Here is an 18,326-nt window from a genome sequence, read left to right on the forward strand (position 1 = left end):
GGTACCTCTGGAGTCCCACAACACAGTGACCCAGCGATGGCGGGAAGAAACGCTGTATGGAGCTGGGTGTGGGTGTGTCAGGTGCTGTTTTTCAATCAACTGTTCTGCAGCGTGGACGTGCTGCACCATTGCAGGGATCAACAGCGTCAGGTGCTGCCACTCCACAGTCTGTCCTGGTGCTTCCTCCAGGGGCTAACTCAGACCAGAAGCAGTTTCCAGCCTCCCAAGAGTAACATGAGACAATGTTTACATAGGAAACGCCTGTTTGCTGTGCAAAGTTCAGAACCAGCCCCTTTCCGAGAACAATAAAAGGAATCTAAATTCCTCTCTTCTCTGCAGAACCAGCCAGGGCTGCTGCGAATCCAGCACAACAGCTCCTAGGTGAAGTGACTTGTTCGGTGTGTCTGGATTATTTTAAAGATCCAGTGTCTCTAGACTGTGGGCACCATTTCTGCCAGGCCTGCATCACTCGGTGCTGGGAGGCATTGAGTACAAACTTCCCCTGTCCTGAGTGCAGAGAAACCTTTGCCCAGAGAAACTTCAAACCAAACAGACAGCTGAGGAATATCGTAGAAGCTTCCAGAATGCTTACACTGGAGTCAACAAAAGAACCAGAAGTTGGGACAGTGTGTGAAAAACACCAGAGGGCTTTAGATGTCTTCTGTCAAGTGGAACAAACACCCATTTGTTTGGTTTGCCATCTGTCCGGAGATAACAAAGAACACCCAGTGGTTCCCATAGAGGAGGCTGCCGAGGATTACAAGGTAAGAAATCACGGGACGGTGTAAAAACTGGAATGACCAAGAATGGCATTTTAATAAAAAAAATTATGGCAAAAACCAGTGGATACGGTTACACACTGGTATTAACCTGTTCCAGCCCAAAACCATTTTTAACACCAATAAGGACGCAGAAAAATCAGTTCTGAATTGCCTGTTTCCTATTAGCCTTCAAAAACTGGCTCTGGGCTGGAACGGGTTAATAACAGCATGCTAGTAATCAGTTATCAGTGGTAAAATATTGTCCTCAGGGTCTCTAGGATTTTTGGTTTTTTTTGGTGTTTCAAAATGCTTTTGAGCCAAAATGAGTTAATGACAATGATACTCCGGGGGGAATTCTGCACCAAAAAATTTAAAATTCTGTGCACGATCTTTTAAAATTCTGCAAATTTTATTTGTCAAAATAACACTATACAATCACGCCAATTTCAATTATTTTTGTAACTTATTTCAAAATACCTATCAGCACGTATGTCTGGAACAATACAGACACAAAAAACTTCCCCCAGGAGTAGAGAGTTTAAGAAACCCCTACAACAACCCAGTTCCTGCTTCTCTAACTCCTCCCCCCACAGCCCAGCGTGAAGCATTCCCTGGCCCAGACACTCACAGACCCGACCTTTCCAGAGCCCAGGGATCCAGAAGGAGAAACAGCCTGAAGCTGGGTCTCAGCTTGCACAGAGTTTCCTGCTTCCTGCTGCCTCCTTCCTTCCCTCGGGGCGAGCTGGGAACTGCAACAGCTGCTGGGAACACTCCACTTCCCTCCCCCTGACACTGTCTCTATTTGTGAGCTGGGCTCTGCCAAGTCCAGCAGCCCCTAGTGGCGGCCAACATCTCTACAGCCCATTTCTGTGGGGGGGAAAGGAAATTTTCGTGTCCAACATTAATTTCTGCAAAATTCTGCATTGCGCAGTGGCGCAGAATTCCCCCAGGAGTACAATGTGTTATGAGTCTGTTCTCATTACTAAAATATTGCTCTTAACTGTCTGTAAAAGCACCGCCTAGTTTTTGCAACAATTTATTGACTGAAATGTTGGTCTGGGCCTTTCTGGCTCATTCTGGCTTTTACACCATCCCTATATTTCTAGGCCTGCACACTGCAGTGCTGCCTCCCTCTGGGCATCCGGGCGCCTATTTCCCACCTAAGCCCTAGAGCCATTCACAGTCTGGAGGAAGACAGGCGTTCGGCTGCCTAGGTAGAGTGTGGGGCCCAACCTGGCAGGTGGCCTCTGCGCAGACCTGCCAGATCAGGCCCCACAAGCTGGTACACGCAGAGGCAGCCTCCCTCCTGACTGTGAGCCCAGGGGTTAGGGTACTCAGCTGGGAAGTAGGAAACACTGGTTCAAGTCCCTCCTCCACCTGATGAGGAGAAGAGATTCGAACAGGGATCTGCCATCTCTCAGGGGAGTGCCCTAACCATGGGCTCTTGTGATGTGGGGCTCCCTCCCTCTCCCCTGGAGAAGCTATTCCACTGGGGATAAAGAGTCATTTGGGCCAGAGAGAGAGAGACCGCACGCATGAGAATGACTGTATAGTCATGGGGTTAGAGCACTCACCCATTTTATTATGTATTTGATATTCTTGCAAATTAAATAAATGGGAGGAAATCCTCCAAAAACAACCAAAACTAAACCAGTTTTTCTTTTGTTAGGACCAGATCCGGAGCCGTTTGGAGATTTTGAAGAAAGAGAAAGAAGTGATTCTGTCATTTAAATTGAGTGGGGAAAATAAAAGCCATGAACTGCAGGTAGGTGCCGTTATTACTCAGACGCAAATGTGCACAGGGACATTATCAACACACGGCTTAGTCTGAGTGTCATCAGAGGAACAGTGAGTAACACGTTCTCAGCCGTGAAAGATGATCACTTCTTTATTCTCATTGTAAAGAAAAACTGTTCTGCTTTAATTGAGAGTAAGCAGGAAAATGCAGCATTAAAGAAAGAGTTTTAATAATCCAAAGATTTCACTGATCATTCAAGCATAATTTGTTGACTTAACAGTAGTTTCTCCTTCAGTCTTTCAACTAAACTGGTTAAAAATTTTCAACCAAAAAACTTTTCCGCAGATAAAAGGGATTTAGTAGAAAATAACTTGTTTCATGGGAAAAAGTCACTTGCAAGAAAATTTTCAATTTTTTGAGGAAATTTCAAAATGAAATAAACATTTTTGTGTCATTTCAAACTGTAATTTTCATTTTGCTTTTAAAAAGCTGAAAAATTTTAACACTTTCGTATGTTTGTTTTTTTATCTCTTTCTTTCTCTTTTTCTCCTTTTTTCTACTGAGTGCACTAAAATGAATAATTTCCAGGTTTTTTCCCCTTAGTTTTTCCTTTTCCCTTTGCCACTTTTTCAAAACTGGGAGATCTTTTGAAGAGGTACAGAGAGGAAGTACTAAACAGAAAAATGGGGGGAAATGAACATTATTTTGTTTCATTTTGGGAAAAGGGAGAAAGAAAAATGTGAGATTTTTCAAAAGTCATTTCAAGATATTTTTCAAACAAATAAAAGAAGTTCCATTTTGAAAACTGAGAAATGGAAACAACATTGAAATTTCAATTATTTTTGCAAATTCCCCCACCCTGTAATTTTTTGGCCAGTTTCACTTTCAGCAGAGATAACCACAGCTGGCCAATCCGTGCAGCTGCTCTAGGAATCTGCTCCCCAGAGGAGGAGGCTGGTCACTTAGTGCCTAAGACAAAGCACAAGGACGTCATTGGAAAGACTCCGGGTCAGTTCAGTGAGCTTTGGAACAGGCCCTTAATGGTATCGCTGCTAGACATTGCCATGGAGACGATCTGGGTTCCAGATCTGGTCTGATTTCCTGGCTCCCAGGGTATCAGGGGCCAGAGAGTGCTCCAGAAACAGCATGAATTGATGGACTTCTCTCCAGTTCACATGCGCTCATTCCTAAGCAACCTGCAAACTCAGACTTGCATGTGCAAAAAGGGGTCTTCCCAGCAGCCCAATTTGTGCTCAAGGTCCCTGTGTGGCTGAAAATCCAAGATTTACGGTGGGCCAAATTTTATGTATCCAAAACTGTTTTCAGAATTCATGAGAGCAAATGATGGAGCTCAAATTTTAGTACATTTTTTTAAAATGCCCTTTATGTCTCTATGTATTTTGTGGACAGATTGTGTTCCCCAGTCCAAGTCTAGTGCTTCTTAGTTTGGGTTCTGCTGTTTCCTCTACTAAGATAATCCTTGCCAGTCCCGTTCTGAATCCCACACCTGCTGTGCTTCCTGTTATTAGAAGGATCTGGTTTTCTAGAAGCCACTGATCACAGATTATCTGAATTATGCAAGAAAAATGCATATTCTAAACACCAGTCAGGACTCTTGAAAATCTATTGGAAAATCTTCTGTCTAGTGAGCATAGAGTATGTTCTCCATAAAATGTCAGAAGTTAAATTCTGTGGGGTCGCAGTGACATGCTGCCACGTGCATAAAATGTCCCATGGCTTTATAAACTGTCCCATGACTCACTCCGTAGTCTTGTCCTTGACCTGTGCTTTTCCTGTTTGTATCTCGTCATTTCAGAAACAACTAGAAACTGAGAAGCAGAAGATTGTGTCTGAATTTCAGCAACTGCGCCAGTTTTTGGAGGAACAAGAGCAACTCCGCCTGGCCCAGTTGGAAGAGCTGAATCAGGAAATTGAAAAGAGGAAGGATGAATATGTTGCCAAATTATCTGAGGAAATATCTTCTTTCAGTTCCCTGATCAATGAGATGGAGCAGAAGTGCCAGCAGCCAGCGAGGGAATTCCTGGAGGTGAGATGCTGTTAGAAACACCCCAGAACCTTTCACAGGGCAAGAAAGTCTCCGAACTCTTCACTCTTGGAGGGTAGGACTGAATGGTCAGAACATACAGTATTGCTAATATATACATTATTTTTCCTTAAGGGCTTAATAAATTGCCTATTAAAGTCAATTGAAATATACTTCTTGAGTACAAGGAGCATTGGATCGAGCCTAAATGAAAAGAAATTCTTCTTTTGAATTCTAGTGGGAGAAAACTCCAAAAATGGCAAATTCCAAACTCTATTCTCCCTGTCTCCTAATGCAAGAACAAAGGGAGAGTCAATAAAATTAGAAAGTGACAAATTCAAAACTGATGCAAAGAAACACTTTTTCACACACTGTGTTTTCACACATCACGTAACTGTGGAACTGATTACCACCATTGAGACAAAGCACTTAGCAAAACTCAAAAAGTGATCAGATATTTATATGGATAACAAGAATATGCAGAGTGATATTAAACCTCATACTTCATTGCTTCAGGCAGTTGCTAACTGTTAGAGAGAAGGATGAGAATGTAGGAGGCAGATCATCTTACACCTTCCTCTGAAGCATCTGGCACTGTCCATCTTTGGAGACAGAATAGTATGAGATGGATCTCCGGTCTGAGCCAGTCTGGCATTTCCTGTGTTCCAAATGCTAACTCCAAAAGATTAAAGATGGAACCAGCCTTTAATTATGGAAATAGCTAAAATTGAAGCTAAGATTCCATTTAAAGCCTGATTTTGCCACTTTTCCTACCTATCACAAAAAGGGAAAATATTGGCCTTAAAATTGATACATGAGGTCTGAGGCTGTGGTGATTTTTCTGCCAGAACTGAAGTTAGATAGGAGCTGTTCATTACTTACGGTAGCCTGAAAGTGTAAGTAGTCGTTAGAATTCCAAAAGCCTTCTAATGATTTTATTTTCAAAAAATGCCTCTAACTAACAAAAAAAAGAAAAAAAGGTGAGAAATAAAAGGGAGCATCCTGGACGTCTCTAGCTGATATCTAGGGCCAGATTCTCAGTTGGAGCCAGTATCTGCTGTGGGCAGCATTCTTCACTCCTCAGGTTTCCTGCATTGAACCTGGGGCTTAGAATAGTGAATGGCCCTGTGTTACTCTGTACCCCACACCCATTGTTCTCACCCAGCCCCACCTCCTGTGGATGTCAAGAAGCCCACAGGCTGGGCCTTCAGAATGTTTGTGCGGGAGTGAGGAGAGAGTTTACACCATGGGGGCAGCACAGCATGGGGGACATTCCTCTCTCTGGACCCACTGAGTCTGCAGGAGGAGATCTTCTCTAGGGTGACCAGACAGCACCCTAGAGAAAAATCAGGATGGGGTGGGGGGTAATAGGAGCCTATATAAGAAAAAGACCCCAAATCAGGACTGTCCCTATAAAATCAGGACACCTGTGAGTGTTAGGAAGATCTTTGTTCGGCACATGACAAGACTGAGCCCTCTGATTCCATGTGCCAGCTGGTTATCCACATGTCGTTACACAAAGAGCCTGTGTGCCTCCTAGTACAAACTTCCTGGGCCCAGATCCTGCAGTCAGAGCACTTCTCCAAAAGAGCAAAGGCAGCACATTTAATTTTTTGTTTGCATTAATAAATAATAAATAATTAATCTTTGAACCTCAAACTGTGAAGACAAAGTGAGTCCCCTCCAGAGCAGGAGGGATCCTTAGTATAAGAGATGGGACTGAATTTCCTTTTATCTTTCTCCTCTAGGACATCAAAGGCACCTTGAGCAGGTACGTGGCTCCTTCTCACTCTCCCTTTCACTCCCCAATGCAGGGAAGGGGTTTTAAACATGACACATCACTCCCCATGGTCCAGCAGTGCAGAGTGTGGGGCTGGTTCCTAATCTTCCTCCGTTAAATCTAATCTTGGGGCTGTTGTCATTTTGACTAGACTCCAGAATAGAGCAGCCTCAGAAAAGAGTTATATACCTATAGACAGGGTATCAATTTATAGTGTAGCTGGTGGAACGGAGACCTCAGAAGATTGGGGATGGAGAATGGGTCTCTCATTTCTAGGTCATAGACTCCAAACTCCACCTAGGTTGGTAGGGATGGAAAGTCAGGGCCATCTGATGACTATTCAATGAGCTGTTATTAATTGTTTTTTATTATGCAGTGAGCACTCTCTACCCACAGAGTCGGTGCCTATGTATCACAGGTCCTTAAATTTCACCCAGTTATTCCTGTATTCAGCCCAATAACTTGTATTTGACTAAATCCTAGCTTGTATTGACTAAAGCACCTTCCAGAAACTCATTCAGTCTAGAGCTAAAGACATCAACAGACAGTGACGCTTGAAGCTCCCTAGAAGTGGGGGGTGGCCACCAATGCCCAAACCGTGGCCCCACCCCTGCTCCGCCTCTTCCCCCGAGACCCCACCCCTGCTCAGTCCTCTTCCCTCCTCCCCCCATCACTTGCCTTTAAGGCACGTACAAAGGCAGAGCAGAGCTCTCCCACTTTTAAAAGTGATGGGGCCACAGCCCCCCTGTTCTGGCGCCCCTGTCAAGAAATGGAGAATCCACCACTTCCCTTGGCAGTTTCTTCTAATGGTTAATGCACCCGCACTGTTAACAATGTCTGTCTGATTTCCCATTGGAATTTCTCTGGCTTCAGCTTCCAGCAGTTGGTCCTTGTTGTGCCTTTGTTTGCTAAACTGAGGAGCCCTTTAGTACCAAGTCTGTTCTCCCCATGGCGGTATTTATACCCCACACTCAAGTGCCAGGGGTCTCTCAGTGCGAGGCATTTCTACCAGCCCTCACATCAGTTTTGTGGGTCTTCTCTGCACCGGCTCCACTTTCTCAATGTCCGTTTTAAAATGGGGGCACCAGGACTGGAGGCAGTTTTCCAGTATCGGTCTCACCAGAATGAAGGGGAAGCTTGTAGTGTCCAAGCTGGGATTGGACCTATTCCTGGGGCAACAGAGACTTTAATCCTCCAGGGTCTGCTGAGCTACAACCATTCACTAGAATAAAAGACATGTTAGTAAAACACAAACATGAACGAACTCCACAACGAGTAACACTGGGTTGTTCTTCAGATGCGAGAGGGAGAAGTTTCAGAACCCAGTGGCCTTTTCTTCTGAACTGAAATGGAGAATCTGGGAATCTTTTCAAATAAATGCATCTCTGGAGACAATAATGAAGAAATTCAAAGGTAATAAACAGTCACCTGGGGAATTTTCTCACATATATTACACTGATAATTGACAGAGCTGGGGAAATCTCTTAGGGACAATGATTGTGGATGGAGATAGTCAACTAATCATTTGGAACCTATGAATTCCCTACTCAGATCTCAATACAGCACATACACACTGGGTTAGGGGCCTAAATTCGGACTCCCTCGGGTTTTTCCTTTCTTAGCAGCTATTAACGTTAACCTTAGCTTGAATTAACTGTTTTTGAAGTATGTTTCTTTGGATTTTTTTTGTCTGCAAGGCCTCCTATGTCATCATAGTCCCTCTCTTGCTTTGGAACAGGGGTGAGGAACCTTTTTTCTATCATGGGCCATTGACCCACACAAAAAAATCAATCTTGGGCCACTCACCCACACGGGGACAGAGAGGGGGCTTGGAGGCTCGGGGCTTCCCCCCGCAGCAGGCTGAGCCGGCGCTCATGGCTCCAGCCCCACGGGGAGTACAGAGGAAGTGGCACTGGATCAATTTTTACAGTGGGGGTGCTGAAAGCCAATGGTAACCAAATTTTTTACCTGGCACCTCCCTTACCCCTGTCTGTGCCCCATCTCCCCAGAGCTGGGGCCAAGACTGGGCCGTTGCTCCAGGAAGGGGAGGTGGGATGCAGACAGGGGTAAGGGGCCTGAGGCTGGGACCACAGCTGGGGGCGGGAGCAGAGCCCCAGGTGCTGGGCCAGCAGATGGGAACCCGCCGGGGTGAGTTGGCACTTCCGGCTTCATTCCCATGGCGGGAAGGGGTGGTGGCGCTACAGGCCAGACAAAATTTAGCAACAGGCCGGATCTGGCCCATGGGCCATAGGTTCCCCAACCCTGCTTTAGAGATTCTCCACCTTTTATCCTCCTGAGCTGGAGATAATGAGACCACCAGGGCTGTCAGGAAGGATGAGAAGTTTTACTAAGTACTAGTGGAACAGGGTCAGATTTAAAGTTGATTGAATGCTAATCAGTGAAAATGTTTCTGTGTATTGGTCTGTCTGTGAATTATGTGTTGGTTACAGAGGATTTGTCTACACAACCATTAAACACCTGTGGCTGACCCGTGTGCGCTGACTCCGGCTCACGAGGTTCGGGCTCGGGCTGGAGCCTGGGCTCTGCGACTCTCTCCCGTCACAGGGTCCCAGGCCTCTGCCCAAGCCCGAGCATCTACACCTCAATTAAACAGCCCCATTGCCCCAGCCCTGCGAGCACAAGTCGGCTGTCATGGGCCAGCCACAGGTGTTGAATTGCTGGTAAAACATCTCTGGGTCTGTCATGTAACCTTAGGTCATGTCCTTAGTTTTTAATGTTTGTGGTTATTTTTTAGTGAGGTGTGTAATGGTTTGTGCTGGTCTGAATTGCACTTAACCTCCTTAACTAGAACTTCATAAAGTTTGTTTTCTTTTCATTTTGCTTTTGTGTTAGAACATTAATAATGTGAATATATCCCTAAACACGACAACCTGACATTTCGTCTTTTTCACCCATTTCTTCCTCTAGACTCATTGTCGTCTAGACAGCGGTTGGACAAAGGTAAATTTCTCTTATGAAAGGGGGAGTGAAAACTTTCATATGAATTATGGTGGCTCATTGGCAGCCCCATAGTTCACGTTTTGTTTCAATTTTGCATTTGACAGGAGCTGAGCAACATATTACTGGTGGCTACCCAGATCTTTCCTAAAAACAGAAAAGTCGATTCTTTTCTCTATTAGAATTTAGAATTTGTAACTAGTGGTTGGGGTAACCAGATGGGCTGTGGTGCAGGAGAGGGGGTGAACAGTGGATATCCACAGAGATCTAAGAGTTTCAAAATGAGCCTTTTGGAAAATCAGAGAGGAACATCTCACCTCATTCTCAGAACTCTTTATGCACATACATCACATCCCCTGGCAATATTATTATTATTAGCAAATGCACAAGTGGTACAATGAAGAATGGGAAAATTCAACATACAAAAATAGACATTTCTGTTTTCTCTCTACTTTATAAGTCAAAAGAAAAAATGTTTAAAATGTCCAAAGGGGTTAGGTAGACATCACCTAGTAGCAGACATGCCAACTCTCACCAATTAATCATGAGAGATGCGATTTCTGAGTAAAATTAAGCCTCACTCATGATCTCGAGATAGAGCTGTGGCTGAAAAAAAATCCCAACATTTGAGAGTTCTAAAAATGAGGCTTAATTTTACTTAGAAATCCTGTCCGTTGCCCTGGGCGTGGCTGGAGTGCCCACTTTCAGCCACCCCAGTGCGGCTGCTCCCCTGCCAGCCTGGGAAGTGGGAGAGGGGACCCCACTGTAGCCCCCAAGCCTAGGGAGGGTGAAGAACCCTAGAAGGAGCAGAGGTGAGGCTGGGAGGGCTTTATTATGGATTGGGGACCCCAGGGGGCCTGAAGTGAGTGGGGGGCTGATGCGCTGCGGGGGCTGTATTGATGGTGAGTTCTGAGCAGATAGGGTGAGTGTTGGGAGGGTGAACAGAGGGCAGTGGGATAGGGGTGCTGAACTGATGGGGTGGTGATGATGGGGTCTGGGGACTGCATGGGGGGGTTGGATGGGGACAGAACTGATGGGGGCTGGGGAACAGGATTAATTGCTGGGCTGGAGACAAGCAGATGTGGCGGTGAGAGCTCCTGCAGCAGGAGCCAAAATCACCTTCTCGAGGACATGTGGGAGAGTGGGCAACACATGTCACAAGAAGGCTAACGGCATTTGGGTCTGTATAAGTAGGGGCATTGCCAGCAGATCGAGGGACACGATCCTTCCCCTCTATTCGACATTGGTGAGGCCTCATCTGAAGTACTGTGTCGTTTTGAGCCCCACACTACAAGAAGGATGTGGAAAAATTGGAAAGAGTCAAGCAGAGGGCAATAAAAATGATTAGGGGGCTGGAGCACATGACTTACGAGGAGAGGCTGAGGGAACTGGGATTGTTTAGTCTCCAGAAGAGAAGAATGAGGGGGGATTTGATATCTGTTTTCAACTACCTGAAAGGGGGTTCCAAAGAGGATGGAGCTCAGCTGTTCTCAGTGGTAGCAGATGACAGAACAAGGAGCAATGGTCTTAAGTTGCAGTGGGGGAGGTTTAGGTTGGATATTAGGAAAAACTATTTCACTAGGTTGGTGATGAAGCACTGGAATGGGTTACTGAGGGAAGTGGTTGAATCTCCTTCTTTAGAGGTTATTTCCTACCGCTGGGTAGGAAATATAGAAAATGTGGCAAAAGACCAACTTGGTTTAACCACGAGATCTTGCATGATCTAAAAAATAAAAAGGAATCATATAAAAAATGGAAACTAGGACAGATTACAAAGGATGAATATAGGCAAACAACACAGGAATGCAGGGGAAGATTAGAAAGACAAAGGCAGAAAATGAGCTCAAACTAGCTAGAGGAATAAAGGGAAACAAGAAAACTTTTTATCAATACATTAAAAGCAAGAGGAAGACCAAGGACAGGGTAGGCCCACTGCTCAGTGAGGAGGGAGGAACAGTAACGGGAAACTTGGAAATGGCAGAGATGCTTAATGACTTCTTTGTTTTGGTCTTCACTGAGAAGTCTGAAGGAATGCCTAACACAGTGAATGCTAATGGGAAGGGGGTAGGTTTAGAAGATAAAATAAAAAAAGAATAAGTTAAAAATCACTTAGAAAAGTTAGATGCCTGCAAGTCACCAGGGCCTGATGAAATGCATCCTAGAATACTCAAGGAGCTAATAGAGGAGGTATCTGAGCCTCTAGCTATTATCTTTGGAAAATCATGGAATACTGGAGAGATTCCAGAAGACTTGAAAAGGGCAAATATAGTGCCTATCTATAAAAAGGGAAATAAAAACAACCCAGGAAACTACAGACCAGTTAGTTTAACTTCTGTGCCAGGGAAGATAATGGAGCAAGTAATTAAGGAAATCATCTGCAAACACTTGGAAGGTGGTAAGGTGATAGGGAATAGCCAGCATTGATTTGTAAAGAACAAATCATGTCAAACCAATCTGATAGTTTTCTTTGATAGGATAACGAGTCTTGGGGATAAGGGAGAAGCGGTGGATGTGGTATACCTAGACTTTAGTAAGGCATTTGATACAGTCTCGCATGATATTCTTATTGATAAACTAGACAAATACAACTTAGATGGGGCTACTATAAGGTGGGTGCATAACTGGCTGAATAACCGTACTCAGAGAGTCATTAATGGTTCCCAATCCTGCTGGAAAGGTATAACAAGTGGGGTTCCGCAGGGGTCTGTTTTGGGACCAGCTCTGTTCAATATCTTCATCAACAACTTAGATATTGGCATAGAAGGTACGCTTATTAAGTTTGCAGATGATACCAAACTGGGAGGGATTGCAACTGCTTTGGAGGACAGGGTCATAATTCAAAATGGAGAAATGGTCTGAGGTAAACAGGATGAAGTTTAACACAGACAAATGCAAAGTGCTCCACTTAGGAAGGAACAATCAGTTTCACACTCACAGAATGGGAAGAGACTGTCTAGGAAGGAGTATGGCAGAAAGGGATCTAGAGGTTATAGTGGACCACAAGCTAAATATGAGTCAACAGTGTGATGCTGTTGCAAAAAAAGCAAATGGGATTCTGGGATGCATTAACAGGTGTGTTGTGAGCAAGACACGAGAAGTCATTCTTCCACTCTACTCTGCGCTGGTTAGGCCTCAACTACAATATTATGTCCAGTTCTGGGCACCACATTTCAAGAAAGATGTAGAGAAATTGGAGAGGGTCCAGAGAAGAGCAACAAGAATGATTAAAGGTCTTGAGAACATGACCTATGAAGGAAGGCTGAAAGAATTGGGGTTGTTTAGTTTGGAAAAGAGAAGACTGAGAGGGGACATGATAGCAGTTTTCAGGTATCTAAAAGGGTGTCATAAGGAGGAGGGAGAAAACTTGTTCACCTTAGCCTCTAAGGATAGAACAAGAAGCAATGAGCTTAAACTGCAGCAAGGGAGGTTTAGGTTGGACATTAGGAAAAAGTTCCTAACTGTCAGGGTGGTTAAACACTGGAATAAATTGCCTAGGGAGGTTGTGGAATCTCCATCTCTGGAGATATTTAAGACTAGGTTAGATAAATGTCTATTAGGGATGGTCTAGACAGTATTTGGTCCTGCCATGAGGGCAGGGGACTGGACTCGATGACCTCTCGAGGTCCTTCCAGTCCTAGAATCTATGAATCTATAAGGTCAGGCTTGACAAAACCCTGGCTGGGATGATTTAGTTGGGGATTGGTCCTGCTTTGAGCAGGGGGTTGGACTAGATGACCTCCTCAGGTCCCTTCCAACCCTGATATTCTATGATTGTATGCGCACACCCTGGTGAGCGGCAAGGGGAGTTCAAACATCAAGAGACTGACCTAAAACCCACAATAGAATCCTTTTAAAAAATGTCATGATTGTTGGGCCAATCTCATGAGATTTGATCCCTTGAAGTCGGCAATACTGTATTAGCCATTGCACAGCCCTGGGGCCAGCAGTGGGGGGTTTGGAAAGTCCCCGATAGACCAGCACAAGCCGAGCAGCCGTTCAGTAAGTGTGCGGTGTCCTCGCCCCCCCCCCCCCGCAGCTACACACAGTCATGGGGGGCCAGTGGGGTCTCTGTAAAAGCAGGTTTTCTAGTGCTCAGCTAGCTGATCGTTAGGAGGGAGGGGGCTCTGCAAGGAGACGGGGTGTGGAGAGTTGCATCATGGGACAGGGGGACTTTGGATTCCCTGTAATCTGCTGGGAGCCTCTTATGATGCTGAGCTCTGCCCCTCACGCTCTGATTCTCTCTGCAGCGAACGTGACTCTGGATCCAGACACGGCCCATCCCCAACTCATCGTGTCTGCGGATCGGAAAAGTGTGAGATGGGAACGCAAAGAGCAGGATCTGCCCAACAACCCTGAGAGATTTGACAGTGTGCTCTGTCTGCTGGGCTCTGAGGGATTCACCTCAGGCAGACATTACTGGGAGGTGGAGGTGGAGGGGAGGGGAGTCTATGATGTGGGGGTGGCCAGAGAGTCTGTGAGCAGGAAGGGAGATATCAGCCCTAACCCTGAGCAGGGGATCTGGGCTGTGCAGTGCAGTGAGGATTGGTACTGGACTCCCACATCCCCTGATCAGGGCACCCCCTTGTCCCCGAGCTGTGCACCCAGCAGGATCCGGGTTTATCTGGACTGTGAAGGGGGGCAGGTGACGTTTTTCCATGCTGGCAATGGGGACCCAATTGTCACTTTCCCGTCGGCCTCCTTTGCTGGGGAGAGAATCCGCCCGTTCTTCCGGGCTGTCCCGCCGTTCTTCCAGGCTAGCCGTACTGGCCCCCGGTTCTGGCCTGCTGTTACTGTGCGGCTCCTCTAATCTCTATGACCTCAGCCACCCAGTCTCCCCCACCCCCCGCCCCATTCCCCATAGACAGGGCTGAAGGGGGGTGACGCTCTACCCGTAGCTCTATGGCTGTGGAGGTCTGTGTGAGGCTCTAGGCTGGGTCTCTGTGCCCCTAGGAGGCCAAGTCTGTGTGGAGTGGGGGCAGGAATCATCCCTTTTCCAGCAAACGTGAAAGAATTAAGATGTTGAAGCGATTGTTCCCTTAGACAGTGTTTATGGCAAAGCTAATATTGGCAGATTGTGTTATAAAGTTTCCTTCTTGGGCTGACCGTTGTCAGTTCCGGTATAGATTTCACTTTCTTGGTGATTAAACGACTGTTATACGAATCAGCATTTTCGGAGGGCTCCAAGGCAGGTGCTATTTCTTAGAGCTAGGAGAAAAATATTTTCTCTGACAAATTAATGTTAAACATTAAAAAATTGAAGGAAATTTAAAACATGCTGTTTTGTTGGACAAGTTTTGTGGAATTTTTCCTGAGCTGAAAAAAATTAAACCAAATTTAACAAAACATTTCAGTTCTTTGGTTGTTATATTCCCCCCACCCACACTTTTCGCTCTGCTTTTTCTCTCCCTTCCATTGGAAAATGGGGGGGGGAGGGGAGGAAGAGGAGAGAAAGAAAAGTGAGCAGACACACCCACAATTCCAAGTGTGTCTCACTTTTTCAGAAGCCAAGACTCACAAAAGCATGTTTTGATTAAAAAACTTAAACAATTTGTCGTTTAGTTTAATTAAAAAACTGAAAAATTTCAAAGGAATGAAAAATTTCCCACCACATTTTTCATTTCCCTTGAGAAGCCAGTTTTCAGTGAAAAAAATCTAACCTGTGCTACCGCTTCTGAAGGCTCCAGTGCTGAATACCTATTTTGCTTCAGGTCTTCACCAAAATGGTTAATTGTGACCAGATGCTTCATATTAACAACAAGGGGAAAGGATCTCAGACCAAAATAGGGAAAGAACAGATTAAAGAATATTTAGATAAATTAAATATATCTAAGTTTGTGGGTGTGATGTTGCACTCTATATGATTTTATGAAAATATGCTAATGAGTTTGAATATAATTAAACTGAAATATGCTTCATGCAAAAGGTCTCTTGTAAGGTATCATTACAAAGTTTATAATCTACCGAGTGTGGTCGTCCTATTTGTATAAATGTATTACTCTTGTATCTGAAACTAGAAATATGAAATATAACTCTGAGGGCCTATTGTAACTATGCAAAGTGTGGGCCATTAATGGTGGTTTGGAATCTTGATGGCTCCCATCAACCAGGACAATTGACTGCGGATGGCTCTGTTTTACTTGTAAGTTTTCCTGTATATGTGTGTGCTGGCAAGTGGGTAATGAAGTCTTGCAGTGACATGTGATCATGTCACCTGACCTGGAATCCATCTTTAACCTGGTGCTTTTCCATTGAGAAAGAGGGGATGGGAACCCAGAGAGGGATTCCTGCCTTATGCAAAAGATATATAAGAGAAGGGAACAGAATAAAGAGAGGAGAGGAGCCATCATGAGGAATCCCCTAGCTACCACCTGAGCTGGAACAAGGGCTGTACCAGGGGAAAGGATTGTGCCCAGATTAGGAAGGTGTCCAGTCTGTGAAAGAAACTTATTGAAACATCTCTCAGGGTGAGACTTTATCTGTATTCAGTTTTATTACGGCATTAGGCTTAGAGTTGAGTGTTTTATTTTATTTTACTTGGTAATTCACTTTGTTCTGTCTGCTATTACTTGGAACCACTTAAATCCTACTTTCTGTATTTAATAAAATCACTTTTTACTTATTAATTAACCCAGAGTATGTGTTAATACCTGTGGGGGGGGAGGGGGAAGAGCTGTGCATATCTCTCTATCAGTGTTATAGAGAGCGAACAATTTATGAGTTTACCCTGTATACGCTTTATACAGGGTAAAACAGATTTCTTTAGGGTTTGAACCCCACTGGGAGTTGGGCATCTGAGTGTTAAAGACAGGAACACTTCTGTGAGCTGTTTTCAGCTAAGTCTGCAGCTTTGGGGCACGTGGTTCAGACCCTGGGTCTGTGTTGGAGCAGACTGGTGTGTCTGAATCAACAAGATAGGGTGCTGGATTCCCCGGCTGGCAGGGAAAGCAGAGGCAGAAGTATTCTTGGCTCATCAGTTGGCAGTTCCCAAGGGTGTTTCTGTGATCCAACCCGTCACAGTGGGTCCTGAAGAATTTTCGCCATAGGAACCAGCTGAAGCCATCTTGGAACCATTAGCAAGTATCTTCCAGAATGTATGGAGGACTGGTTAGGTCCCAGAGGACTGGAGAAAGGCACTATGTTTGCCTATCTGAAAAAAGGAAGATCAAGGGAATTAGAGACGAGCCAACCTAATTTCAATACCCAGAAAGATACCGGAACAAATTCTTCTTCTTCGAGTAGTGTCCCTGGGGTGCTCCACTGTAGGTGTATGTGTGCCCCTACGCCTCTAATCGGAGATTTTTGGTAACAGTGTCCGTTGAGCCAGCGCATGTGTCCTCCCTCCCTCGTGGTCTGCCTTGAGGCTATTTAGCACTGTACAGAAGAACCGCCCTTACTTCCTTCTGCATAAGTAGTGTTTGATTTGTTACTGCTGTTCTTCTTAAAAGTGTTTCCTTATTTTATTTTATTCCTTTGGGGGCGGGAGGAAGAGAGAGAGAGAAAGGAAAAGAAATTCAGTGTCCTGTCCTGTCTGGGGGAATTCCGCCACCCCCCTCCCCCCCCCCCCCCCCCAGGCAGCTAGTAGACTCATAATTTTTTTCAGTTAAAAAAAAAGTAAAGACAATGTTCTTCTGCATTCCTCCCTGCTAGAGGCTGCTCCAAGCGGTGCCTCTCCTGCCAGGAGTCAGTTCCTGTCATGGCCAGGCACTCTCCCTGTGCCTGGGAGAGCCGCATAGAAGTGCTTCACCCACCACAGCTAACACGGCAGCTCTTAAAACTCCTCCCTATGGAGAAAACTGTTCAGTCTGCAAGGGTCTCTGGTGGGTGCTGACCCCAGATCATCCCCAGAGCCTTCACTTCAAAAGGGGTCCAGTTGTGAAGAGGAGAGGAGAGAAAAAAAAGTCACTAGCAGACTCCCCCCGCGACTGGTAAGAAGGGCTCCTCCAAGCAGTTGGCCAGCCTGTGGGGCTCCCCAGAGCAGCCACCTCCGGGCATTTTACTCTGGGGTTGGGCCTCCTGCCCAGCTGAGGGATCCCCAGGCACCACCCCATGGGGTTTGGCACGCCCCACCCACAAAAGGTGCATTGGGTAGGAGGTGGGGCACCCCACATGTCCACACTCACCCAGAGGTCCTCACACCAGTCACATGGTTGGGCCGGCTGCCCCGGAGGTTCCCCTTCCTTTTCTAGTGGGGGTGACGGCTCAGAGCCTGCTGCCCCGAGTCGGCCCCCTGTCTCGGGTCCAGGCCCTCTATCCTTTTGATGTTGGGCCTCCCCCTGTTGGGTTTCTTCCACCCTCCCCGGGGGTCCCTCCCCCGGATGGTCCTGCCTGGGAAGCTCATTTTGCTCCTCAGTGACTCCCTCAGGCTCCCTATTTTGGCTTGGTTGTCTAGGCTGCTCGGCTTTTCCCCCTGGAGGTCTTGGGGCCTCCCCTTACCCCGGGTCCACCTCCACCAGGGTCTTGCCCTCTCTTTCCAGGGTTCTCTTTCCCCCTTTCTTCAACGGTCCCTTCTCCGTGGTCTCTCTCCCCTTCTGGGGAGGGCGCCAGTCCAGCCCGAGGACCACGGGGTAGGCCAACCCCTCTATTACCCCCACCCACTTCCAGGTAAACCGCCCTTGCACTTCAAGAGGTACCTGGGCCACGGGACAATATTCCCTATCCCCGTGGATGCATTCTACTAACATGCGTTCCCCAGGGATGAGCCAATGCGGCTTCACTAAGTGCCACTGGATAAGGGAGCGAGTAGAGGCTGTATCCACTAGACCCCTCTGGGGCCTTTTCCCAACCTGCACCGGGATAGTGGCCAATCCGCGCCTCTTTTTCCGCCCCCCAGTCTTAATCCATCCACAAAATTCAGCTGCCCCACACGCCATCACCGGGCAATCCCGGCTTTTATGTCCCAGCTGTCCACACCGCCAGCATACGAGCTGCCCTGGGCGGCTAGGGGTCCCCTTGGGCTCCTCCCGTCGCCTGTCTACCGGCTTCACCCCAGCGTGCTCACGGGGTTTCCTGCCCCCCTCTGTGTCCCGTGGGGCTCCATGCTCCCTT

General features: G+C 46.3%; 1 protein-coding gene across 1 annotated transcript; it reads left to right on the forward strand.

Annotated features, from left to right (window-relative positions):
* The first annotated feature begins 505 nt into the window (after positions 1 to 505).
* LOC135887344 (E3 ubiquitin-protein ligase TRIM15-like) lies at positions 506 to 14,088 on the forward strand. The gene is made up of 7 exons (XM_065415109.1): positions 506 to 764; positions 2,431 to 2,526; positions 4,316 to 4,546; positions 6,292 to 6,314; positions 7,621 to 7,736; positions 9,252 to 9,284; positions 13,529 to 14,088. Exons 1-7 carry the CDS (start codon positions 585 to 587, stop codon positions 14,086 to 14,088), a joined length of 1,239 nt encoding a protein of 412 aa, XP_065271181.1. The 5' UTR covers positions 506 to 584.
* The last annotated feature ends 4,238 nt before the right edge of the window (positions 14,089 to 18,326 follow it).

This window comes from Emys orbicularis, chromosome 13, assembly GCF_028017835.1.
Source record: "Emys orbicularis isolate rEmyOrb1 chromosome 13, rEmyOrb1.hap1, whole genome shotgun sequence".
NCBI lineage: Eukaryota > Metazoa > Chordata > Testudines > Emydidae > Emys > Emys orbicularis.